Source organism: Onychomys torridus, chromosome 7 (assembly GCF_903995425.1).
Source record: "Onychomys torridus chromosome 7, mOncTor1.1, whole genome shotgun sequence".
Classification (NCBI taxonomy): domain Eukaryota; kingdom Metazoa; phylum Chordata; class Mammalia; order Rodentia; family Cricetidae; genus Onychomys; species Onychomys torridus.
In genome coordinates this window covers 112,562,985-112,590,192 of record NC_050449.1, presented here as the reverse complement: position 1 = coordinate 112,590,192, position 27,208 = coordinate 112,562,985, and the positions used below count along the sequence as shown (strand labels likewise).

Sequence of the window (27,208 nt, the reverse complement as noted above, 5' to 3'; positions counted from 1 at the left end):
TTTTGAGCCACCATGTGGGTGCTGGAAACGGAACCCAGGTCCTCTGGAAGAGCAGCCAGTGCTCTAACCCCTGAGCCATCTCTCTAGTCCGTGACTTTGTATATTAGAGGCCCACAGGTAAGCAGACAGTAGACTTGCTTTGCACCAGCCTGCGCCAGTTCATGGTTAAATGATAGTCAAGTGTGGGACAGACACTAGAGAGCTGTGAGTGCTACCTTCAAGAACCTACTGGGCAGCCTCGTCCCCTTCATTCTGAGAAAATCATCACCGTGGGAACATTCACACTATGGGAATTAGCAAATGCTCACCCAGGGCTTCCTACCTGGAGATCCCAACAACTCCAGGCACATGCCTCAGTTTCTCCCCAAACCTAAGATTAATTAACGTCCAGGATAGTCTACCATATGTCAGACATTGTGGCCATGAATTCCTACTCAAGAAACTTATAAAGAACAGCTTTTGGAGTTTTGTGTAATTTCTCTAGTATTTACTGGGGAATGTTCCTCAGAATCCATATTAAATAGAAAAACATTACATAACGATTACAACGCGCTTCAGCTATGATGCCCAAGGCACATTATGCAGCGACCTACCAGCTTGAAGGAATCTCCAGACAGGCTTGATCCACCCCCAGGTTTTATTTCAACAGAAGACAGACAAAGTGTAGTAGTTTCTGGTTATTCACATTAATGGGCTAATATTTAATGCTGTGCATGGGCTAACAAGTGCTCTATGTCTTGGGGGTGGTATGGAGGGAAGGGTGAGATGAGCAGATGAGCGAGCACTAGGGATGGAGTCCCCATGATGTTTCCTTAATGCGTTGGGGTGAAGCTCACCAGTGGGCTACTGTGCACTCCTATCTCATCCCGGTTCTTCCCAGCCCAGTTACTCACAGGAAGGTGACAGCCTTGGGCAGCTCACCGTTAGGACCTGTTCGTCAGAGAGGTTGTCACTTAGATGTTCATTTAGCACCAGAGTTTCTGCATGAAGTTGTTCTGCAGTTAATCCCCTGCCTTTGCATCGGGACTTCCAGGGCCACACCGCACAGGTTAGGAAGCTGGGACCCTTCGGGGATCGGATCTTGGGACAGTATTTGGCCTGCTTCTTCTTGCTGGGGTGCAGCATTCTAAGCCATCTCTTCCTTCCTCCTTGCTGTCTTCCTCTCTCTCCAGCTCCACACCTTGAACATGGCCCCCATCCCTGCACTCCAATCTGAACTTTACCAGGTCTGGCTGTGAGGGTGCAATGGTGGACTTTGGGGTCTTTGGGCATCTGCCTGTGCTTGGCCACCCCAGTTCCAGCACAAAACCGTTCCTGATGCTCTTCGTGTCCCTACATTGAGTGTGCCTCCACCCAGTACTGCTCATTTTACATCCCTCCACATTCCCCAACATCCTCTTGTCCTCTCCTACTTACCTGGTCCCTAAAGGAAAATTTGAGAGCTGTATTCCAATTGGTTCCCTTTTCTCACAAGCCAAGGACTCTATCCCAGACCCAAAATTGATTCAAAGCAAATGTTTTTGGTGTTTAAGATTTATATAACCGTGGAAACATCCCAGGATGTTCACAAATTTCCCATTTACCCTCTCCAAACAAATGTATGTCCCCTAGTATTGTTAAACTATTTCTACGTAGCTTTTAGTCTGGGTTATTTCTTCAAGCCAGGAATGATTTCTTATACTTTTATTTCTGAGAGGATTCATTTTTAATGTCTCTGTCTTTTGCTATCATTTTAAATTTTATTGCATAATAGAAAAAGTATGAGATTTTTATGGCTTCTCCTTATTGAGCAATAAGCAATATAGGATTGTGGGTTGTCGATATTTATACTTAGGCTGTCATACTGGGTTTGCCACCTTGTGCTTGCCTTCTGTAGTCCTGGCTCTGCTTTCTAGATTCACCTGCTTGATATGGTCTGCCTGACAGACTGGTTTTAACTGATGTTTAGGATTTTATTTGCAAATATCCCAAAATTGATTCTCTCATTCCCTTATGGAGAGACATTATGGCTAATTGCATTCTATCTTCTCTCTTAACTACAAACCATGATCTTTTAAACAAATTTGTGTGTTTCCCTCTTCTCTAAAAGTGTGTAAGTGTTCTCCAGGATGGATGCCTAAAATTATAGTCACTTGATTAGAGGTTTTAAGATACCCTGCCTTGCTAGTGTCCTGGGGTACAGTGGTATGATGACATGTGCCATGACAACATATAAATTCCCACCAGTAGTATCTAGGACTTTCCTCACATCATTGCCAATGCTTGGCAATTTCTTTCTTATATTTGCCATTTGGATAGTTGTGCAACGTGGACTTGTTTTGCACATCCCTGAAGACTCACAAATCTTCAGATAGAGGAATCTGAGTCCTGGGTAGAATAAACAGACAGAAATCTGTACTTAGTGACATCACAGTGAAAGTTCAGACCAAATAAACAAAGGGAAAAATAGAATCTTACCATGGAGAGTCAAGAAGATGGATGGCAAATCTCTCATTGGCAGTTACAGAGGGAGGTGATGGAATGGTATCGCCAAAGTGCTGAGGGGAGACAAAACCTGTCAACTAGAATGCTAAGCAGGGGTGTTCAATCCCCAGTTCTTCTGGCAGCTGCACCCCTACATTTCCCATGGGCTGCCTACATTCTTCAGAAGTGGGTACCCCATTAAAGGGATGGACATGTCTGTGAAGGAAGGCAAACACCTGAATCCCATGACCTTTGGTCATACAATCGATCCTAAAACAGGGAGACCAATACAAGAGACAAGACTGGCAGACGTCCATATCCCTGAAACCAGCTCAACCCTGCTCCCTCCAAGCCTTGGAGATGTAGCTCGTATGTTTCTGATTCTTATATCTGAGCTTCCTGAGAGGAAGCCTTTTCTGAGATATAAACAAAAGAGGAGATGCCAAGTAAAACACAGAGAAAGTAAGAGAGGAAACCAGTACAACCTAAGAGGTTATTAACAGAGCTGACAAGATGGTTCAGTCTGTTGATCTGAGTTTGATCTTGGGTCCCATGTGATAAAGAAGAAAGCTGCCTCCTAAAAGTCGTCCCCTAACCTACACACACACACACACACACACACACACACACACACACACAATATAAGTTCCAGCTAGATTAGATACACTTTTTTAGTTTACTGACAGGAGTTGTAGGCTTGGTAGAGGGCAGGTGGGCTGTGTAGCTCAACCAATGTGAAAAATAAAAAGAGAGGCAGCCACCAGAAAACAATGTACCAAAGCATTGTCCCTCAGAGAATGAGTTTGGTAGACCTACCTGCCAGCAACTTTCCCACCCAGAAAACAGAGGGACTCGATTTCTCTGTGTGTATTCCCACCCTGAGCACAGAAACCACTCAGGCCCCCATGCCATGGTCTTGCACACACATGCTCTGTTTATTGGGATGAAAGACAACACAGTCCATGGAAATGACAGAACTTCGGGGCTGGAGAGTTTCTGGAAGTTTCTGTAACCTGAGTTTGTCACTGAACAGGTAAATGACTCAAACACCACAGGCAGAGCTGTTGAAATGACACCGCTGGTTAGTGTCAGATTTAGAGGAAGCCTGGATCTGCTAACTCTGAAGTCACCTCCATTCCCTTGGACACAGCACTGCAATCTCCATGATGTGCCTGGGGAAGTCAAGTCAGTCACCATTTGAACACGCTAACCCTTTAGACTCTAAGCTCTTCCTTGGTGTGCACAGCAGCACTGTGGGACAGGCAAGAGAGACCACCATTCTTCTACCAGTCAAGAAAGTGATGGGTTAAAGGTCTTGTGCAAAGTCCTGCTGCATCCCAGTTCCATTTCCCTTGATGTGATAACATATCTAGATTGCAGAGAGAGAGAGAGAGAGAGAGAGAGAGAGAGAGAGAGAGGAGAAAGAAAGGAGGGAGGAAGGAAAGAAGGAGGAAGACAGGAAGGAGAAAACCGGAGGGAGAAAAGGTTTATTTTGCTCACAATTCCAGGTTACAGTCCGTCACTGCAGGAGCTGGAGACAGCTGGTCACACCACATACCCAATCAGGAGCAGAGAGAAGTGAATGCAGGCATGCTTAGTGCTCAGCCAGCTTTCTCCACTCTGATCGCATCGAGCCCCAAATCCAGGGATGGTGCCAGCCACTTTCATTAAGGAAATCAAGGCATAGCCCACAGACATGCCCACAGACATGCCCACAGCCCAACCTGATCTACACAACCTCTCCTGGAGACTCCACCATGTCAAGCTGACAGTCATCGGTTTATTTAAATTATTGTTTCATTAGCCAATATGGGCCTCATCGGTCAATGACATGGTAGTGAGTAGACCTTGCTGTGAACTTGAGGGCTGATGCTTCTACTTCTGTCTTTTAGATACAGTATAACAGTGTTTAGCACTCTAGGTTGGCTCCTGTAAACCATGAGTGAAAATAGAAATTAGTTCACCCCTGAAAGACTTTAAATAAGAGCCTGACATATTGAGACAAAATGAATTCTATATTTTGAATAAAATCATACACACAAGCCTGATTTTGTTTTTAGTCATTTAAGAATACTGCCCTGGGCTAAACAAGCTGCCCACCACTTTCCCTGCATGAAAAAGTCACTCTGTGAGACTCTCCTACATCATCGTTGTCTCCATGAAGGCTTAAGCCATCAGAAAAGCAGCTGCCTCAGCCACTTCCGAAGCTTTGTTGGAGGATAAACGTGCAGGAAAGGTGTCTTTTGTTTTCACAGAGACTTGGGGAGGAGATGAAATGAGCTGTCAGATAAGCAGCATCTTATGTGGCCCTGTGGCCCCAGAACCTTCATGGGAGGGGAGGATTGACTCCCTCTGAACAAACACCAAATAAATAAATCACTTTTAAAAATAAAACACAGATTCATTCAAAAGTGAGGAGAGAGATTAGGATAGCCTTCCTAGAGGTGATTTAGAGTCATTTCTTTGTAATCCTCCCTCTGCTGTCCTTTCTCTGTCCCTAGCCTGTCCTTGACACCACACCACCACACCACCACACCACCACACCACCACACCACCACACCACCACACCACCACATCACCATCATCACCACCTCACACCACCACCACCACACCACTACACCACACCACCACCACCACACCACCACACCACCACCACCTCACACCACCACCACCACACCACCACACCACCACACCACCACCACACCACACCACCACCACCACACCACCACCACACCACACCACCACACCACACCACCACCACCACACCACCACCACACCACACCACCACCACCACACCACCACCACACCACACCACCACCACCACACCACCACCACACCACCACACCACCACACCACCACACCACCACCACCTCACACCACCACCACCACACCACCACACCACACCACCACCACACCACCACACCACCACACCACCACACCACCACCACCACAGCACCACGCCACCACACCACCACCACACCACACCATCACCACCACACCACCACACCACCACACCACCACACCACACCACCACCACCACCACCACCACCACCACCACCACCACCACCACCACCATCACTGTGTGTGAACTAGCTGCCTCACGTCCTACATAAGGACAGGAAAGCAACGCTTTAGGCAAGGGCCACCCCACACCCCACCATTGAACTCAAGAACTCACTGTAATCTACAATTCTCCCTTCCTCTTTCCCCATTCCAGTTAAAAGGCCCCTCTATTCATGGACGTTTCCCTCACTGTTGTCCCAAAGCTCCCTTCCCACCTCCTAGGTTCTTAGGTCCATCAGCTAATTGTCCCAAGCCTCTTTGTCACACACTCTGCCAACTCTTACCCAAGAGCATTTCTTTTTTGTTTTTGTTTTGGTTCTTGGTTTTGGGTGTTTTTTTGGTGGGGGGAGGCAGGGTTATGGTTTTTTGAGACAGGGTTTCTTTGTGTAGCCCTGGCTGTCCTGGAACTCACTCTGTAGACTGGGATGGCCTCAAACTCACAGAGACCCACCTGCCTCTGCCTCTGCCTCTGGAGTGCTGAGATTAAAGGTGTGTGCCCCCACTGACCCCAAGAGCACTTCAATATACTCAAACAGCTCCTGAGTTAACCACCCACACCCTGCTAGTGCTCAGCTTCCTTCAAGGCCAAGATGAGGGCGTTGTGTTTACATTCATAAATTCCTGCTCTTCATTTCCCTTTTCTCTACACAGAGGGGTCATGTAATGGGTCACCAGTAATTCCTTGTGAACTACAATAGATGTTTCAGATTCCTCAAAAGGATTCATACTTTTGGAAATTATTTTTAAAACTGCTTTTTAAAAACAAATAAACATTTTTTAGTCAACAAGTATTTATTGAATTCTTATTAGTGCCAGATACCTGAAGACAGCATAAATCAGTTCTGGTAATCATGGGATTTACATTAGTCAAGGCATTGTTCAAGAATGAAACAATAAATAAATGAGCAGGATGATTCCAGAAGACTACAACCAAAACTTAGTGTTACAGATTCAGGTGCTGTGGAAGAATCTCTGAGATGATATTTGAGCTGAGGGCATGTGCTCGGGAACCACAGGCCAGAGCATGGCAGGTTCTGGGTAGCAAGCACATAGCCCCATGATGAGCACAAGCACTGAGGACAGATGCTGCATTTGTTCACATGTACACAGAGAGACAGAAAGAAGAAACCATGTGGTCTTTCTGGATAGGGAATGAGATTCTGAATTACGGGCAGGATTGGTCCATCTTAGAAGGACCATGAGTCTGGTACTCTTTCATTTTCTTTTTCTTTTTCCATTTTCATGTGTATGTGTTATGTGATGTGCATGTATATGGGCACGCATGTACAGAGGTGCACTCTATCTTCTACCATATTCACTGAGGCAGGGTTTCTTATTCAATCCCAGAGCTCACTGATATGGCTAGTCTTGCTAAGTAGTTGCCCTGGGGATCTCTTGTGTCCACCTCCTGAGGCTGGATTTAGAGGTGGGTTGCCAGGCCACCCAGCATTTATGTGGGTTGTGGGAATCTAAACTCCAGTCCCCATGTTTGCATGGCAAGCATTTCTAACCACTGAGTCATCCGCCAAGCTCTGAGCCTGGCTTCCTTATGAGTAGAGACATGGCCTCCTTTCTCCTAAGGAGAAACATGTTGGGAGGAGCAAGGAGTAACAAGGGTGAACATCTACTGCCTGTAGCTCTCTCTCTCTCTCTGGTTCTAGCGTTTGGAGTCTACAACTTATCTAAGTTTGGGCTTAGAATACTGAAATTGCTTCTGGGGCAGACCCATAAGGAGCCTGAATAGAGACAGATCTCCAGTTCCTCTTCTTCCACCCCCACCAGTTTGGGCTGAGTAGGGAAAGTGGCCCAAGTGGAGCACCTGCTTGGCCTCTGATGGGAACACAGTAGAACCCTGAGTTTAGGCCGGGGCTCTGAAGTGGTGTGTGTACCAGTGTGGACCTTTCATGGTGACCTTCTGTGGTTGAGGTCTTCAGGAAGACAAGAATTAACTTGGGACTTAGAGGGGTCCTCTAGTATTTACACTTGGGCAAGAAAAGAAGAGCTGGGAAATGTTCTCCCCAAGCTAATCCCAACACACATACACATACACACACACACACACACACACACACACACACACACACACACACACACACCTGTCCACAAGAGTCCAAGGCTCTTCCATCTGGCCCAATCTCTGTCCTCACAGCAAGTGCAGACATGAGGTACAAGCAAGTGGGATAGGGTTAAGGGTCCAGAACAAGAACTCATACTCAGGATCACTCTTTCCCAGAAGTCTGAGGCTACAGATCTTGGGGACAATCCAGAGCAAAGAGAAGGAAAGTTAACTGCCAACCATGCTCAACCTGTACAGTTGAGCCCTGAGCCCCTCATCCAGGAACAGCCTCATACTCTGGAAGAAGTCTTGGATTACTAGCCCTCTATTCCCCAGCACACATGCACTTTACTCTCCCTTCCAGAAGGTCAAGTTCCTTTCCCATTCTCTTGATCTCTCTTTACCACAGACATAGATACAGAGGGCCAGCCAGGGAAAGCCCTAGAGCACCATCTCCCCAGGAATTAGGGGAGTTTTGATTGGGAAACAGAAACTTTCCCAGCTCTCTTTCTAGACCTACACAAGTGCCTAGGGACATCTAACCAAGTCCAGGATCCCTCACAGGAGGGAAGGGGATAGGACAACAGGGCTGAAGCCATATGACCTTTCCAAGTTTTATCATTTGAAAGCATTTGGAGCTGTGCTGGTGAATCTGTACAGGTGACAGGGCCATGTAGAAGACACAGAACTATCCAGGTGAGTGCTAACTGTACATGTGACAGAGCCATGATACAGAACTATCCAGGTGAGTGCTAACTGTACATGTGACATAGCCATGATACAGAACTATCCAGGTGAGTGTTAACTGTACAGGTGACAGAGCCATGATACAGAACTATCCTGGTGAGTGTTAACTGTACATGTGACAGAGCCATGATACAGAACTATCCAGGTGAGTGCTAACTGTACATGTGACAGAGCCATGATACAGAACTATCCAGGTGAGTGTTAACTGTACAGGTGACAGAGCCATGACACAGAACTATCCAGGTGAGTGTTAACTGTGCAGGTGACAAGATTTCAAAAGCAGGGCTTTAAAGGGTTGTTCTCATCCAGACAGGGACAGGAGCTGATGATCTCAAAGCCCTGTGTGAGGCTGGAGACGGGCCTGCAGAGCGGACAGAGGCTGCTGCTCCTAATCTTTTCTCTGTTAGCTACGTCTGACATGGGAATTAAACACAACTCCTTTTGTCTAGGAACATCTCAGCACTTAAGGATTATACAACCAATTAGTATCTTACTCTAAAAATCACACAGACCTTCACCAGTGTCCACTCTGTCTCTAGCTACTGAGAAAGAAGGCTCTCTAAACAGAGAGCAAATGGCATGGGAAGAAGAGGAGCCCAGGCAGAGAATCAGGGAGAGAAAGGCTTAAGGATCAAGAGCCAGGTTCAACCACCAGATGCAGGGGTAGAGGGGAATAGAAAGAAGGAGGACTATCTGTGGATTAGCTCTGCAGACATTTGCCAAAGACCCTGGAGGCCCATGCACCTGCCAGAGAGAAAGGCTTGTAGATGAAACCAAAAGACCCCTTTCCTGAGCTCTGGAGCCCAAGGGGTCCTTTTAGGACTCAGTGAATGAAGTGTGGTACAAAGAGGCCCCTCCTCACCTCCAGGCAGGCTGCCCTGAGGCTCCCACACCGTGAGGACTGAGGGCATCTGTAAGTGTCGTATCAGCAGGTGTCTGACCCTGCATCATACTTGAGGCCAGGTAACTTGTCTGAGGGCAGATGGGTTATGAAGTAGTAAGTCCACAGGCGGAGGCTGTCCATACACAGGAAATCCCTTCTCTGTCACTTTTTTCTTGGCGTTGACCTGCTTCTCCTTTTCAATCTGATTTACAAAGAGAAAAAGAAAGTTTCACAAACTGGTAAGTGGTGTGTACTTCCTATACAGTCTTTAATACAACTGACTTCATGGACCTTTCTAAAGGATGTATTTATTTTTATTTTGAGGTGTGTGTGTGTGTGTGTGTGTGTGTGTGTGTGTGTGTGTGTGTGTGTACCACGTTCATACAGTTCCCACAGATGCCAGCAGAGGACACTGGAACTGAAGTTACAGTTTTGAGCCCCCATGTGGGATGCTGGGAACTGAACTCAGGTCCTATAAGAGTAAGGTGGTGTTTAACCACTGAGCCCTGAGTGAAAACTTGTGACTTTATTTTTCTCCTCAGAAATGCAGCTTTAGAAACCCTCTCTCTGGTTTCTCAACTCTTGTAGTCTCTGGTCAAAATGGACACAATTTTTTTTTTCTGGACTGAGCCTAGGAAAGATATATTTTCTTAAGTCCTCCTGTTTCTATGCATAATAATTTTTGGTTTCCTGGCTACTAGTTGTAAGCAATTTTGCAACACAGAACACAATAGCAATAACAGTACATTCCACTCCTAGAACAGAAACAAAAACATTTTACAACTTGTGACTGTCAACTTGCCTGGATTTAAGAGTAGCCAAGGAAATACACCTCTGGGTCTAGGAAGGTGTTCCCACAAAGGTTTAAATGAGAAGGCTCAGCCTGAATGGGGGGGGGGGGCGCCAGCTGATGGGCTGGGGCCCTGGGACTGAATATGAAGGAGAACGTGAGCTGAGCACCAGCGTTCATCTCTCTCTGCTTCCTGACTGACAATGCAAAGTGACAGACACCTCATGCTCTTGACACCAAACCTTGACACACAGTGGACTGTGTCCCTTCAAACTGTGAGTCAAAATGAACCTTCTTAACATCACTTTCCAGATATCTCATCACAGCAATGAAAACAGTAACTGATACCACGGACTGAAATGTAAATGTGTGCACACATGTGTAGACTATATGAACACTGTTATAAAGTTCTAACCAGGTTGACAGATTATGAACTAATTTGACAGGAATGAACTACATTCAAAAAGATAAGCAACATTTAATAAATTGATTACAAATATGTGGCCCCAGACAAGCACTGGTCACAAGTTTATCTAAAAGCTTGGACTCAAACCTGAAACTGAAGTCCTTCACATTAAGCCGTGTCAGACCGTGAGGTACATCACTTGGTCTCATTCAGTCACTAACATCAGCCAAACCTGAGTTGGGCTCTGGAGATATGAGTGTAAGATTGCCTGAGCCTGATCACACACAGTCCTGCAAGGGATACACAGAGGTAAACAAATCCATGCATGATGGTCGGTGTGTCAAGAGAGCCCAGCAGAGGACAGCCATCTGCTCAGCAGGAAGTGTGAGGGGTCATGAGACAAATCTGCCAGGACTCCTTACCACTGATGATACTGGCAACTCCCTAGATTCAAAAGAGGAACGCTCTGCCTCCAGGAGATACTGGGCACATCATTTGTAAGATCAGAGGGTGGTGGCCCACAAGAGTCAATCCTCCTGTAAAACGCCCCCATCTTGCTCTGGTGTAGCTTTCAAAGTTTGAAGTTACAAAGATTTCCCACAGAGCGGAGCAGAAGAAAGAAACAGCTCAGGATCATGTGGGGTTGGGGAAGCAAGTACCCGAAATCCATTCATGGAAGGTCTGCACAGCAGTGGGGGCTCCCTCCAAGAACAGGCTGGCTCTATATACATCTCAGAGTTGAATTCATCACATAAACTGAGTCCAAGTACTCCAGTGCGCGTCTCTCACTGAACACCAGGGTGATGTCAGTATCTAATGGTTGGCAATTGCTGCCACAGAAAGTCTAGCAGGGATTAGAACTTCTGTCAGTAATCCAAAGCATGTCTGGGGCCATTCTTGACAATAAACCTTGAAGATACCAAGCCATACCTCAAAATATGTTTTCAGCATAGATAGCAGTTCAAAACATACACACCTAGGTATATAGATTGAAATGAAAAATATGCTGGGCAGTGGTGATGCACACCTTTAATCCCAGCACTCAGGAGGCAGAGACAAGCAGATCTCAGTGAGTTCGAAGCCAGCCTTGTCTACAGAACGAGTTCCAGGACAGGACAACACAGAAAAAACTTATCTCAAAAAAAAAAAAAAAATGAAATATGCACAACTGTCTCTACTGAAGGACATGATTATAATGTATACCAAAAAAAGCTAGAATAAGTAAAATCACAATATATAAGACCAATGTGCAAAAGAAAATTATCTTTACTAGTCATAATGAACAATGGAAATTGAAGTTATAAAAAGGTACTTTTTATAAGTACTCTGGGGTGTGGATCCAATCTCACGGAGTGACAGTTTCTTACAGTGACAGCTCTGTAATCTTAGGATCCTGACATTAAATCCCAAATTGTAAAGACATGGGAAAGAATAAACTAAAAAGGACATGCCTGGACCACTCCCATTGAAAAAGAGTTACTTCTGCTTTCCATTGATATTCTAAAAACAAGTTATTCTCTGGTTTCTGCAGAAGACTTATTCAAAAGACTTATTATAGAGCCAAAAAGTCCTTTGTCTAAATTGTTTGACCTCTCCACACAATACCTCAGGAACAGCATCATATCTGAAAGCATATTGGCTTTTTAACCCTTTTCAAAGGTCTGGCCCAGCTGCTCTGATGGACTGTAAGTTCTTCCTGTTAATGTGCCTCCTACGCCTCCGATTTGAAATAGTCCATCAGGTCAATAAAGAAAATAAACTGTACAGTGGTTAAATATCTGTTCTAGTGCACTGCCTTAGGTCCTCTGAGATCAGAGAAGAGAAAATGAGTGTGCCGGGTGGGGCTCAGAGGGTACGTGAGGGCCACAGGACAGGAGCTGGTCCTGTCCAGGGTGGGAGAACACAGTCTGTGGTGACACCTTGGCTGATGTCTCTGAGTTTGGTGAATATGGTGGCGGGGGTCCAAACAAACCTGTGTCTGAGATGGAGTTTTTTCTCATCCTTTCCACCTCAGCTTGGATTCCACCCACTCAAAATGCCATCTCCTAACTTCCCATGAAGGATTGCCTCTTCTTTATAAATTGACGTCCTAAGCTCCCTACATTCCCTGTGTATCAGAAGTCAGCCAGCTGATCCAGCCATTTGCTGCAGTCCCTTGGAGGGATTTAGTGACCAGTCAACCTGGATTCACCTCTGCTAAGGTGTTAGTGAGCCGTAGCCAGTTAGTCCCCTTGCTAGGTAAATCACTTGACCTGGCACCTCACCAATGCTTTCATTTGGGGGTATCACAAACATGACAGCTGCCACAGATGATGTGGGTCATTTATTTAGGGATATTTAAATCGGACTTGTTTGCTACATCTGAAAATAAAGATACCCCCAAGCTTCACTGGTGACCCTTGAATGAGATTCTCAGGGGGGTTCTGGGATGTGTCAGGAAGGTGAGCGGGCCCTCTCCTTCCACACATGCTCAGATATGACTCCTGGGTGTCACCTCTCCTCTCTGAGGCACAAGAAGGGGGAGAGCAGACTCATGTCAGCCTGCCACTGTGGTCAACAGAATGAGCTGGTAAATGAGTGGCCTGCAGTCCTGTGGGACGGCACAGACGCAGCCTTCTGAAGTGTGGACAGTAACATCTGGGAGGAAAACAGAAGCCACGCCAGGTGTTTCAAACAGAGGGGGTTTAATGAAGGGAGTGGATTCACAGGCTTGGTACTGTGGAGAGATCCCCCAGGTTAGTACTTGCAGAGAGCCGCTTACTGACCTTAGGCTAGGGGGACAAAAGGCAAGAGATGGTGTTACCAGAACCTAGGAGCTCTGGTGGGAGACGCCCCACGGCTGGCGCCTGGCCCTCTGAGAGGGCTGCTGCGTGCTGGTTGCTTGGACTTCTGAGGGGGCTTCTGCTTGGCTGGTGGTGGTCGGACCTCTGGGCGGGGACGCGGCTGGCGCTCAGTCCTCGAAGGGGACCTTGGCTTGGCTGGCCTCGGAGGGGACTTTGGCTTGGCTGGCGGCGCTCTGACCACCACCGGGGATGCAGCTGGCTGGTGCTTGGGCCTCTGAGGGGACGTGGCACGGCGGCGGCTGGTGCAGAGAGGGCCAAAAGAAGCTGGAGGCTGCAGCCCGGGCTCTGCACCGTTGCTTAAGGGATGCTGGCAGGAGCTGGAGATAGCAGGAAAGCCCTACCCGCCCGCCCCGCCCTCTGCTTGCCCTCCTGCCTTCCTAACAGAGAGCTGACAGTCACAGGGGAACGTAGTGGAGAGACAGTGTCCTGGCCCAGAGCCCGCGCTCACCTGGTCTTCTGGCAGGCGCAGCAGATCCAATCCTCCTCCTTCTTCTGGTAGAAGCAGCCGCTCTTGCAGATGCTGTACTTGCGGTCCACGATCTCACGTTTGGAGTTGAGGAAGGTGAAGGGCGGGCAACAGTGGATGCTGAAGTGCTCCGAGAACTTCTGGTTCTTGGAGAGCCTGGGGCCCTCCTTGGCCATTTTCTGACTCATCTCACTGGAAACCACCAATAAGGGAGTGGGAGGAGACACAAAACAGCATGTCAGGGAGGACCCTTTGGCTTCAAGTCCACATTGGACATTGCTTTGTGGAACAAAGATGCAGAGCTCCGGTGAGGGCATTTAATAATGCTTATCTGTGTGTTCTCTCTCTCTCTCTCTCTCTCTCTCTCTCTCTCTCTCTCTCTCTCTCCCTCTGCATGTTTTTGTGGTGATGTGCATGTGTATGTGGGTGCTTGTGTACATGCATGTGGAGGCCTGAAGACACCCTCAGGTGGTGTCCTCAAGGGCTGTTCATCTATATTTTTTATTTCCTTCCTTCCTTCCTTCCTTCCTTCATTCATTCATTCATTCATTCATTTATATTTGAGACAGGGTTTCTTTCTAATCTAGAACCCATAAAGTAGGCTAGGCTGGCTACCAGTTGAGCCCCAAGGATCTGCCTGTCTCTGCCTCCCCAGCCCTGGAATTACACGCATGCCCCATCACGCCAAGCTTTTTAATCTATATTCTGGGAATTTAACTCAGATCCTCACACTTGCAAAGCAGGCACTATACGGACTGAGCTATCTTTCAAGCCCTTCATACAATTAACAAAATACAACAATGAAGAGAACATATTGCTGGGTGATGGTGGCGCACGCCTTTAATCTCAGCACTCAAGAGGAGGAGGCAGGCAGATCTCTATGAGTTTGAGGCCAGCCTGGTCTACAGAGTGAGTTCCAGAACATCCAGTGCTACACAAAGAAGCCTGTCTAAAACACAAACAAATAAAACAAAAATCCATCAGCGAGGTCAACATGTAGCTCTCAAAGCACAACCCTCAACAAAAGAAACCAGGGGCACAGAGAAAACGCTGCCTTTCTCTTTACATGGGGTCCCAAAATAAGCAAAACGGACCTAGTCGCTAGGAAGCAGAAGCATGGCTGCATTTGGGATTCGCAGGGCTGAAAACCTTCTTTCAAGGAAGGAGACAGTTAAGGAATAACACCAACACAGAAATACTAACAGTACTAACACAACACATGGGAGCTCAGATGACTTCACCAAGAGTTGACAGAGATGCACACAGGTAGTGGACTTGTGCTGCACACTGGAAACATGCCAGGTCTCAGCACACTCAAGGTCACACACACACACACACACACACACACACACACACACACACACACTATAATACATAGCTCCAACACCAGGAGGTGTAGAAAAAAGAATCAAGACTTCAAGGTCATCTTTGACAGAATAGGAAGTTCAAAGCCTGGGATATGAGAGATCCTGTCTTGAACTAAAATCAAACAGAACAAACAAAACCAGTAATTGTGCAGTAAGATTGCCCAGCAGGTAAAACTCTCGGCAAGCAAGTCTGATGACCTTGGGTTCGATCCCAAGAAACCACAGTAGAGACTTTCAGAAGTTGCCCTGCATTTCTGTCTCAAAAAAAGGTTTAAAGCCAGGCATGGTGGTGCACACCTATCACATTATCATATGGAAAGTACAGGTAACACAGAAGCACACCATAGCTTGGTACGACAATTCACACCATGATAACAGAACATCAAAAAACCTGTATTGGAACCTAGAAAACCTGGGTGAAGGAAAGTAATGAACTCTGAGGGTCTTGCTTCACAGTGAACCACCATAAACCTCTGAATGCTTGTCCCTGGAGGATATTTATGTGAAAAGACAGTGAAGGTCTGGAGGGATGGCTCTTCACTTAAGAGCACTGGCTGCCCTTCTAGAGGACCCAGGTCCAGTTCCCAGCACCCATGGCACCTCACAACCCTCTGTAACTCCAGTTCCAGGAGATCTGATGCCCTCTTCTGACTTCTACAGGCACCAGGCACACACATGGTAAATAGACATACATGTAGGCAAAAAAAAAAAAAGAAAGAAAAGAAAAAAGAAAAAGACAAAAAAAACTCATACCCGTAAGAAACAAATTTTAAGTAATTTTTTTAAAAATTAAAAAATACAGTTAAGAGAAAGGAATTTATACACTACAGTTGGGCATTATTACTTTCTAGTTTAATGTCATAGACACAATGTTACCTGCAGTATTTCTTAATGTTTTATAAAATCTGTGACACATGTAAACTTATAAACCCATTTATAGTTTATATCATATATCTGAGAAATCATTTTTTTCTTTTTCATGTGTGAGTGGCATGCATGAGTATATGCATGCATGTGTGTATTAATGGTTTTATGTGTGTATGCATGCACACACACATGTGGAGGCCCAAGGGTGATGTCAGGACTCATCCTCCACACTTTCCCACCCTATTCACTGAGGCAGGCTCACTCAATCAAACCCAGAACTTGCAGGTGATGGCTAGTATTGCCAGCCAGCTTGCTCTGGGATCCCCTGCCTCTGCCATTCATGACTGGAACTACAGGTGGGCCTCCACACTCACCCAACATTAACATGGGTTCTGGGGATTTGAACTCTGGCCCTCTTCTTATGGAAAAGCCTTTGAGCACCTAGCATCTCCCCCCTCTTCTGAGTGACCTTGTTATTTCAACACTTCACTTCATCAGTGAGCCCTTGCTTTCCCCAGTCCATCAATTTCCATGTGGACTTAGTATTTCCTTTGATTTTTCTTGAGGTTTGTTTGACTGGGAAGCAAGGACAAAGTTCATGGTCAGCTTTTCAGCTTCACTTCTTTCTCAATATGGGTGAGTTCTTAAGTTTATCAAAGATTTTTTTTTAATCCATTGTCAAATTACAAACAGATAAAGTAGTTTTGTTAAGTTGCTGTCTGACCTCAACACATCAACTAAGAAGAGGAACCACATGACCAACTCTCTGATGCTGGCCCAGTGTGTATTTAGTGTTGTTAAGAGTTCCATATTTGATTTAGAACTTTGCATGCTTCTGGAAACAGTTTGCAATTGTCTAGGGCCCTAGTTGGCTTTAAGTGTCTCCTTGACGCAGACTAGAGTCCCTAAGAAGGGGTTTCGATGGATGGACTGCCCAGATCAGATGACATGCTGTGGAGACTGTGCTGATTGATCACTGCTACAGGAAAGCCGCTGTGGACAGCACCATTCCCAAGCAGGTGGTGGTCCTGGGCTGTACAAGAAAACTAGCTAAGCATAAGCCCAGGAGGAAGCCATCAACCAGCATTCCTCCATGGTTTCTGCTCCAAGTTCCTGCCTGAGCTCTTGCCACGACTTCCTTCAGTGGTAGACTATGACTTGGCATCTGAAGTAAACCTTTACTCCCTTAAGTTGCCCTTGGTCAGAGTGTTTTATCACAGCAAGAGGAAAAAAGTCATACACATGGTAAAGATTTTTGTTTAATGCACACCAACTGTAACCTAACAATGTATTCCTAGGTATAGTAGTTATCTTGGATCATGGCACTATCTTGCAGAGACAGTGAATCCAACTCAACATGCCTGTTCCCAGCTCCAAGAAATAGGATTATTTCTAGCCTTTGGGCCTCACCACATAGCTTCTGCCTGTCCCCTTCCCATCCAACAACTACACAGCTCACTCCTTGTCTGAGACCTTGCTCAAAGGGAAGGTTCCTTTCAGAGTCTTCACAGAACCTTCCCTTCCTCTAATGAGCAAGGCTTCTCCTTGTGGCCTGACTTCTGATATAATTCTAAAAGATTTAAAGACAGAAGCATGTGAACACCTGCAGAGATGAAGTATGAAGGGAAGAAAATTGGAAAAAAGAATCATATTCACAATAGCAATAAAATCCTAAAATACCCAGAAATAAAGAGGAAACTAAAATGTGTAAGTTTCTATGGAAAAAAATGAAAGCTACAGAGATAATAACATAAATAAATAAAAAAGTGTATGTAGATAGAAACTGTCTATATCATAAAGATGAGAGTTTTCCAAAATAAACTCATGGATGCTGTGCACTTCTTACTAAAACCACCAAAGATCTTACATGAAGAGTTTCCATCTGACCTGACAGAGCAGATGAGAAACTCTCGGGGCACAGTTAGCATTCGGCACTCACAAGGAGCAAACCCCAAGGAATCATGGAGAAGAGTCTAAAATCCAAAATCCTAAAATGGAGAAGGAGGAGAGAGGGAGGACAGAGTCTCCCTCCCCAAGCCAAGAATCAGTGGCTGCTGGAGGGTAGCATGGAGTGACATGGAGTATGTCACCCACACACACATAAAGGCAGGCCTCGTGTTCAGGAGCAGCGGCCAACACAAATCAGACTCCGTGTTTTTTGTGGCAGCAGAGAGGAGTTGGGAAAGGGGAAAGAATATACCAAAATACATGGTATAAACTTCTCCAAAAATAAATAAAAATATTAAAAATTAAGTAAATTATGTTTTAAAGTCCTAAAAGAGTAACAACTATTTTTACACCATGTATGGACATGCATTCCTGAGAGTCAGAATTTAAAATAATCTGACACACTGCAATGTCAATGCTTGGGACGAGGCAGCATGGGGATCATAAACTCAAGGTCACCCTTGGCTACATAGTGAGTTCCAGGCCAGCTCAGGCCACATGAGACTCGTTTACATATTTTACAAATATTTTGTATTATATATTACAACATACTACAACAAATACTATAAATTTACAACGATTTAACTAATTAAAATAAAGAACATAAAATAGTGTGGCAATGGCCTAAAACTAGACAAATGGAACAGTAGGGTAGAGAAAACTAGAACTCCAAAGCAGATCTATATATACAGGAAAACTTGGTGTGTGGCAAAGGTGTCCTAAATCAACATCAGAAGGAGGGGATTTTTTTTTTCTGGTTTTTCAAGACAGGGTTTCTCTGTATAGTCCTGACTGTCCTGGATCTCGCTCTGCAGACCAAGCTGGCCTTGAACTTACAGAGATCCACCTGGCTCTGCCTCCCAAATGCTGGGATTAAAGGCATGTGCCACCACCACCAGGTGAAGGAGGGGATTCTTTGTGAAGAAAGCTAACATAACTGGTACAAGATGATATGACTAAAGGAATCAAAATTAAAACTACTCCACATCAGGGGCTGGAGAGATGGCTCTGAGGTTAAGAGCACTGGCTGCTCTTCCAAAGGTCCTGAGTTCAATTCCCAGCAACCACATGGTGGCTCACAACCATCTGTAATGAGATCTGGTGCCCTCTTTTGACCTGCAGGGACACATGCACGCAGAGCACTGTATACATAATAAATAAACAAATCTTTAAAAAAAATACTACTTCACATCAAAAGACACAACATCCACAGTCAAGACAAGCTGCGTTGGAACAATACAGCACATATAACACACAAAGAATTTCTTTTTTTCATTTTTCATGGGTATTTTACCTGAATGTATGTATGTGCACCATGTGCATGCCTAGTACCCACAGAGACCAGAAGAGGGCATCTGATTCCCTGAAACTGGAGTTGTGGAGAGTTGTGACCCACAATGTAGGTGCTGGGAGTCCAGTGGGAACCCCCCAGTGGAGCAGCCAGTGTTCTTCATTATTGAACCATCTTTTCAGCCCCCAAAGTCTCAAATTTTTGCCCGTCTGAGAGGTGAAGTATTTTGCAATACAGACTGGATAAAGTAAACTAAAATTCAGAAAAGTAAAATGAAATTCAAAATTTCAAAATTCAATTTGAAAACTCTGTAAGTATAACTTACTGTATCAACAGATGAAAGGGATGATATAGGCAGTAGTGTATTAAGGAAGCATCCCCTAGGGGGAACTGGGTGATGGCTCAGCAGGACCTGAGGACCTGAGTTCAATCCCCAGAACCTACTGTGTGTATCTGTAATCCCAGCAGTCCTACAGCAAAATGGGAGATGGAGACAGGAGAGTCCCTAGAGGGTCATGCGCCGGCTAGCCTGGACAGCAGAGAACAGGAAAAGGACCCTGTCTCAAATAGGGTGGAAGGTGAGGACCAACGCCTGAGGTTGTCCTCTAACCCCACAGTACCCATATTCACATATATTAACACACATGCACACACACACACACACACACACACACACACACACACACACGCACGCACGCCATATATACACAAATTAACTATTAACAAATAAAATAAAAAGAGATTTTTCAGTGAAACTCAGTGTCCACTCCTGACTAATCTCTCAGTATAGTAAGAATAGAATGTGATGTCTTAACAGCTTGGCATCCTAGTCAGACACCTGAAGAAGGACACCACTGTCAACCAATGTTGTGTTTGAAATCCTAGTCAGTACACTTTTTAAAATTTGTGCTGGGAGTTAGCAGTAAAGTGTTCACCATCACACACAAAGACCTGAATTAATCCCCTGGAACCTGCATTTTAAAAGTACAAAATAAAACAATAGCCAGGTATAGTGATATGTATATAATCCCAGCAGTGGGAAGGCAGAAACCAAAGGATCTCTAGGGCCTGCTGGCCAGTCACTCCAGACTAATTGGGGAGTTCCAAGTAACTGTGAAAGACCCTGTCACAAACAACAGTGTGAACACTGTCCTGAGGAATGAGACTCAAGGTTAGCCTCTGGTCTCCACATGAACCCACATGAACATGCACATATACATGTGCATACCAAAAATATTCTGGTGCTCTCAAACTCTACAAACCATTAGAGCGAGGGAGAGAGACAGAGAAGGTCCAACAAATTCCTAACACAGGGACTGCAGAGACCGCTTAGGGGTCAAGAGCATGGCTGTCCTTCCCGAAGACCCAGGCTTGATTCCCCACACCCACATGGCAGCTCACAACCGTCTCTGTAGTAATTCCAGCTCCGTGGAATCTGGTGGCTTCTTCTGACCTCTACAGGTACCAGGCATAAACATGGTGCACAAGACATACATACAGACAATGACCATACACATAAAAATACTAAATAAATAAATTGAAAGTATGTTTCAAAAGATCCTTGACATAGGTCAATATACAAGAATTCAAACATTGGCCGTGGTGATATTGTGTTCCCCAAAATAGTGTGCATCCTAATAAATTTATCTGGGGTCAGAGAACAGAACGGTCACTAGATATAGAGGCCAGAAAATGGTGGCACACATGCCTTTAATCCTATCACTTGGGAGGCAGAGATCCAGCCAGATCTCTGTGAGTTCAAGGCCACACTGGAAAAGCCAGCCATGGTAACAAGAGCCTTTAATCCCAGGAAGTGATGGTAGAAAGCAGAAAGGTATATAAGGCTTGAGGATGAGGAACTAGATGCTGGTTAAGCTTTGAGGCTTTTGAGCAGCAATTCAGCTGAGAACTATTTGGATGAGAACTCAGAGGCTTCCAGCCTGAGGAAACAGGATCCGCCAAGGAACTGGCTAAGTAAGGAAGCTGTGGCTTGTTCTGCTTCTCTGATCTTCCAGCATTCACCCCAATACCTGGCTCCAGGTTGATAAGAACTTTTAAGATTTGTGCTACAATTGGCAATATATTATATATTATATCACATAACACATAAAATATAAAATAAAAGATGCTATTCATGCTGACCACAAGATCACTGGACATCTCAGGTATAAATATATCAGACAATAGAAATAAAGAACTTTCCTTAAGAAATGTACACAATCAGGAATGGAGAGATGGCTCAGCAATTAAAGACACACCTGCTTTTTTTACAAAGTATGTGGGTTCAATTCCCAGCACCCACAGCTTACAACCTGCATACACACAGGTACTCACACAAACATATAAAATAAACATTTTTAAACTAAAAATTTTTTGAAGGCTTAAAAGGAAATATTTAATACAATAATATGCTTACCAGGTAAATCTACATGGTTAATGTAATTCTGATCAATATCAGATTTGCATGTAACTGACAAGGCCATCCCATAGTCCTTCTGAAAGCATGAAGACCCAAGGATAATTGAGATAGTTTTGAATAAGAAATCCATGTCATACCAAATATAAGCCTCACTATGAACTACACTAGCTGAAGTACAGACATATACACACAGAGACACATATTGAATAAGAAACCCATGCCATACCAATATCATCACTCACTATGAAGTTCACTAACCACATATTAGTTTGGGAAAAGACGTAGATCAATGAAACAGAATTGAGATTCAGAGGCAGATCCCCACATGTACAGTGGCATTATCTATAACAGAGAGATTGTTTAAAATGATCAGTGGGTAGTTTGATGGTTAATTTTAGCTATCGATTTAATTCAATCTAGAAACACTGAAAAGAGTCTCAGTGAGGGGTTTCCTGGATCTTGTTGAACATAAGAGCATGTCTGGAGGATTATCTTGATTATATTAATTAATGTGGAAAGACCCACCTATGTGGCTGTGGGCCACACACTCTCTAGGCAGGAGATCATGGTCTGTATAAGAAAGGAAAAAGTGTCTGGCAGTGGTGGCCCACACCTTTAATCCCAGACTCAAGAGGCAGAAGCAGGCGGATCTCTCTGAGTTGGAAGCTAGCCTAGTCTACATAGTAAGTTCCTGGACAGCCAGAGCTATAGAGTGAGAACCTATCTCTGACGGGAGCCATAAGCCTAAGTGGCCCTTGACACACATGCCGCCATATTTGGGCTTCTCTCCTATAGACCTTGCTTAAGTCTCCATAGCACCAGAACCTCTTCTCACAAATACCAGAACCTCTTCTCAGAGATCAGGTGACCAAGCTGCAGTTAGGCTATTAGGCAGTTAGGCAAGAGTAGATAGATAACCCCCAGAGCAACATTCCCTGCTAGCTGAACAACCCATGATTAAAGTCCCCTCCCTGCTTGCACCCCACTTTGCTCCTGCCTATATATGCCTTAAGAAGAAAATAAAATCTTGGAGCTTGATCAGACATCCTGTCTTGTCATTCTTTGTGTCTCTTGTCCCTCTCATTCACCGGCCCTCCCTTCAGGTCCCCATTAAAGACCCCACTGGCTGAGGCATGTATCCAAAATAAGAAAGAAAGGAAAGGAAAAAAGAAAGAAAGAAAACGGAAAAGGTGAGCCGGACACAAGCAGACATGAATTAACCAATGCTCTGTGCCCTTGACTGAGTATGACGTGACCAAATGTCTCAGACAAAGATCTGGAGAGGAGGCAGTAAACACGTGGTGTGGAGTATGAGCCGGCACTGCTGGTGCTTTGTGTATTTAACTTTCTTTGCCCTCATGACATCACAGTCACTCTACTTTGCAAATGGGAGAAGGCAGAGAATTGGGGAACGTGAAGGTGGACTAGAGTGGATTCTTAACTCTGACACGATATTCATCCTTACACAGGAAACAAGAAGAGCAGGGAGAGAAATGGGAGGAGAAGGAAGAAGACAAATCACACAGACTGCTTCGTGGGGAACAACGAAAATTCACTCTGTGGTGTTGTCACCCACTAAGGGAGGCAGGCACCCTCAGCAGTGACCCCCACATCAACACACCTTCAAAGCAACCTTCACTTATTTTCAGCCAAATCATGATGGTTCATGGTGCATGCAGATCATGCTTAGCTCTATTCCTATTTATCCCTTTAATCTTTAAACATGTGCTCCATGGCCTTAACCTGAGCATCCTTAAGAGGGTACTCCTTAACTGAGCATGCTCAGGAATAAACTCCTTAGCCCATGATGCTCATGAATGTGCTCCTTAACTGAGCATGCCCAGCAATGGGCCCTCCCAGTGTGATCTGTAGTCTCCCTGAATAAAATCTCAGGCTTCCTTTGTTCAAGGACAACATGGCTTTGGACATGACTCCAGAACTCTCCTTGCCTGTGGCTGGTAAGAAATCTTCCTCCATTCTTTCGTGCCTCGGTTGGGCTTATTATGACATTGCATTCACCAAGATATGAACCCATTGCCTTTAGTCATGTAATGACTTAAAGCTACAAGGTCAGAGGTGTGCACATGAGGGTGCATGTGAAGGTCAGAGGACAATTTACCAAACTTGATTCTCTACCTCCAGCTTACATGTGTCCCAGGGATCACACTCAGGCTGTGGCGCTTAGCAGCAAGTGCCTTCACCTGCTAACCCATCTTCCTGGCTTGGTTGGTAGTTATCTACAGATAGGCTTGACTCTGTAGTACTCAAAGAAAAAGAATTAACAGCTAGGAAATATCAGCTCACATCCATACCGATGGGCCCACAGAAAAGGAAAAAGTGACATCAGCAGAGGAGAGGAGAGGGCAGCCCATGAGAGGTGCTGGGGAGGAGCACAGGCCAGTGTACTGACTGCTATTGACACTTAGACCAGTGATCCTTGGGTTGTCAAAGAGCCCTGACTCCTTGTAAGGAAGGAATGCATGCACATGCCGGTGCACATCCAGTGTCTCCACTGTGAAAACAATGATCACCGGGCAGAATAAATCCACCAGCTCCCTTAGAGAACATTAGCAGCTCCTAACGCTCACTAATCTTCTCTTGGGCCGGAGGCTAATGCTTCCCTCTGAGTGTAGATTTACACTGTAAACACTGCAGCTTCTGTGTTCATCATCCACAGCAACCAAAATGGAAAAGAGAAGGAAGCCAACTCCAGCCGGAAGGCTATGAATTCGTGTCCTCCAGGGATGTTATTTTTTCCATGTGTCCCCTTGATGATGAGTGTGTTGCACATTAATACAATGAAAACTGGACAGCTGGTCATTGGCAACAGGTCAGCACCAGGTAATGGACGATGATAAAAGCATTTATTTTGAATTAGGAGTCTTTCCGCAGATAGCCACAAGAGGCCAAATCCATCAGGGATTTGGAGACTATGCAAAACACAACAGAATAAAAGGGTTCCAGTTATCCTGGAGGCAGTCGCCCATTGGGAACACAAACAAAGCCATGTTAAATGTCTTGTTGTATTGCTTTGTTTTAGGCAACAAAGACAACTGAGTGTGGGCTGCTCCACAGATGACTGTCTCACAGGCTATGCAAGAATTTCTTTCTCCTCCTCCTCCTCCTCCTCCTCCTCCTCCTCCTCCTCCTCCTTCCCCTCCTTCCCCTCCTTCCCCTCCTTCCCCTTCTTCTCCTCCTCCTCCTTCTTCTTCTTCCTCCCCTCCTCCTCCTCCTTCCCCTCCTTCCCCTTCTTCTCCTTCTCCTCCTCCTCCTCCTCCTCCTCCTCCTCCTCCTCCTCCTCCTCCTCCTTCTTCTTCTGTTGTTTTGGTTTTTTGGTTTTTTGAGGCAGGGTTTCTCTGTGGAGTTTTGGTGACTGTCCTGGATCTCGCTCTGTAGACCAGGCTGGCCTCAAACTCACAGAGATCCGCTTGGCTCTGCCTCCCAGATGCTGGAATTAAAGGCATGCCCCACAGCCTCCTAGCAAGAGTTACTTCTTTTTTTGTTTTTGTTTTTGTTGTTGTTGTTAATGACACTCTGTTTATTTATTGGTGGTGTGCACGTGCCCTGGTTCAAGTGTGGATGTCAGAGAATGACCTCCTTTCAGGAGTCAGCTCTCTCCATCTGCCCAGTGGGTCTTGTGGTTAGAACTCAGGTCTTCCAGCTTTCAGCAAGAGCCTCTGCCTGTTGAGCCATCTTACCAGCCTTCAGGAGGATGAGGCAGGCGGATCTCTGTGTGTTCCAGGCCATCCCAGTCTTCAAAGCAGTTTTAGGCAGTTACATAAGAGAAACCCTGTCTCTGGGCTTTTCCTGTTCTCTAACTTCTGTAAATCTTACTCTTACTCCTTGACTGGCTGTGTAGCTGGATGGCTGGCCCCTGGAGTCCTCTTCCTCTAGCTGCTAGATCTTCCAAGAGTTACTTCTTGATAAGCAAAGTCTCTCTGCTCATAGCAACTCTAAGAGGAGGAACATCTGTAACCCAAGTTTGACATCTCAAGCACATAGATAACACATGAGGCAAATTTTAGGTGTGAACATTAGTTACTACAATGGAGCAAAATAAACAAGAGGTATGGTAATCTAAATGTTACATAAGTAATACACCATTTTAAAACTAAAATTATACAATGTGTTATCATCTATGGACACAAATATTTTTGAGATTTATTTTTATTTTATGTGTATATATGTTTTGTCTATTTGTGTGTGTGTGTGTGCGTGTGCGTGCGTGTGTGTGCGTGTGTGTGTGTGTGTGTGTGTGTGTGTGTGTGTGTATGCTCCATGTGTACACAGTGCCTGTGGCCAGAAGAGGGTGTCAGATCTCCTAGAACTGGAATTACAGGTGGTTGTGAGCTGCCATATGGGTACTGGGACCCAAACCTGGGTCCTCTGCAAGAGCAGCCAGTGCTCTTAAATGTTGAGCTGACTCTCCAGCCCCTAGACACTGGAATCTCCATTGGGATTTAAAGTGAACAGATAATTATATCATCCTGGGTATATGGCAGTGGTGGCACACGCCTTTAATCCCAGCACTCAGAAGGCAGAGACAGGCGGATTTCTGTGAGTTTGAAGCCAGCCTGGTCTACACAGTGAGTTCCAGGATAGGTTCCAAAGCTACACAGAGAAACCCTGGCTCAAAAAAACAACAGTCACATGGGTGGCTAAATGTGGAAAGAGACAAGACTATGTGATGGTCACTCTTGATTGGGGACATGCTCACGGGCATGTCCAGTATTTCCAGTGAGGTTTAACTAAGGAGAGGAGGTCCACCCTGAATGTGGGCATCATTCCCTGGACTGGCAACTCAAATTAATAAAATTAAAAATTAAAAAATTTAAAAAAAAAAAGCAGGTTGAACGACAACAGTCATCTCTCTCTGCTTCCCATTGCCATGGTGATGTGACCAGCTGGTCACACTCGTGCCGCCACGCCTCCCGCCATGGTGGACTGCACACTCAAACTGTGAGCTGGAACAAACCATTCTCCCTGAGTCGATTTTGTCAAGTGTGTTGTCACAGCTTTGCGAAAAACAACTAACACAGGCTCTGCCTGAGCCTCAGGGCACTCCATGTTTTCAGGCGAGGTGAGGATGAATAGAAAAGCCAAGATTTGGAGGTGGGGTCTCAGAGCTGTGAGACCATGGCAGCCAGAGGGAAGAAGGGCTTCAGACGGTCACGTGTCTTGGATAATTCCAAGGGCAGCTTACTCTAAAGAGCACAGAAATGATGGTGACCACAGCAAGAGTCGTCCCCTGGAGTGGTTGAGATAGAAGCGAGATCTGAGGGTTTGTGGAGGGAATTTCAGCTAAGGATTTGGACAGAGAAAAAATAAGTAAAACAGGAGAGAAGTTGGAGAATGGAGGGAACAGAATGTGGTTCCTGGAGGGTGTGCGGTTTACAGGGGCTTTGGGGGGAGGTGCTGATGTCTGGGTGAGTGTTGGCATGTTGATTAGTTTAGTTAGCATAATGAGAGAGGTGAGAACATGCAAATGTGTTTGTCCAAAACATCTACAGAGAGGAAGTAGGTAAAACAATCAGAAAAAAAGCTAACAATATTCCTGAGGGAAAACTTGAGGTGTGAAAACATAGAGCACATGGGAAGGG

At 45.4% G+C, this 27,208-nt stretch overlaps 1 protein-coding gene across 4 annotated transcripts in view; it reads right to left on the bottom strand.

The window, feature by feature from the left end:
* Positions 1-619: 619 nt before the first annotated feature.
* LOC118587937 (myelin associated oligodendrocyte basic protein) overlaps positions 620-27,208 on the bottom strand; it is a 33,353-nt gene continuing 6,764 nt past the window's right edge. The window contains exons 3-7 of one of the 4 annotated variants that reach the window (XM_036194129.1): positions 13,700-13,909; positions 13,174-13,490; positions 9,192-9,414; positions 2,458-2,537; positions 620-2,367 (exon numbers count right to left, since the gene is read on the bottom strand). In XM_036194129.1, the coding sequence (XP_036050022.1) occupies positions 13,208-13,490; positions 13,700-13,905 (489 nt within the window). In that variant the 5' untranslated portion in view covers positions 13,906-13,909 and the 3' untranslated portion in view covers positions 620-2,367; positions 2,458-2,537; positions 9,192-9,414; positions 13,174-13,207. The remainder of the gene's footprint in view (positions 2,368-2,457; positions 2,538-9,191; positions 9,415-13,173; positions 13,491-13,699; positions 13,910-27,208) is intronic. The other 3 variants (XM_036194130.1, XM_036194128.1, XM_036194131.1) reach the window with 3 other exon arrangements.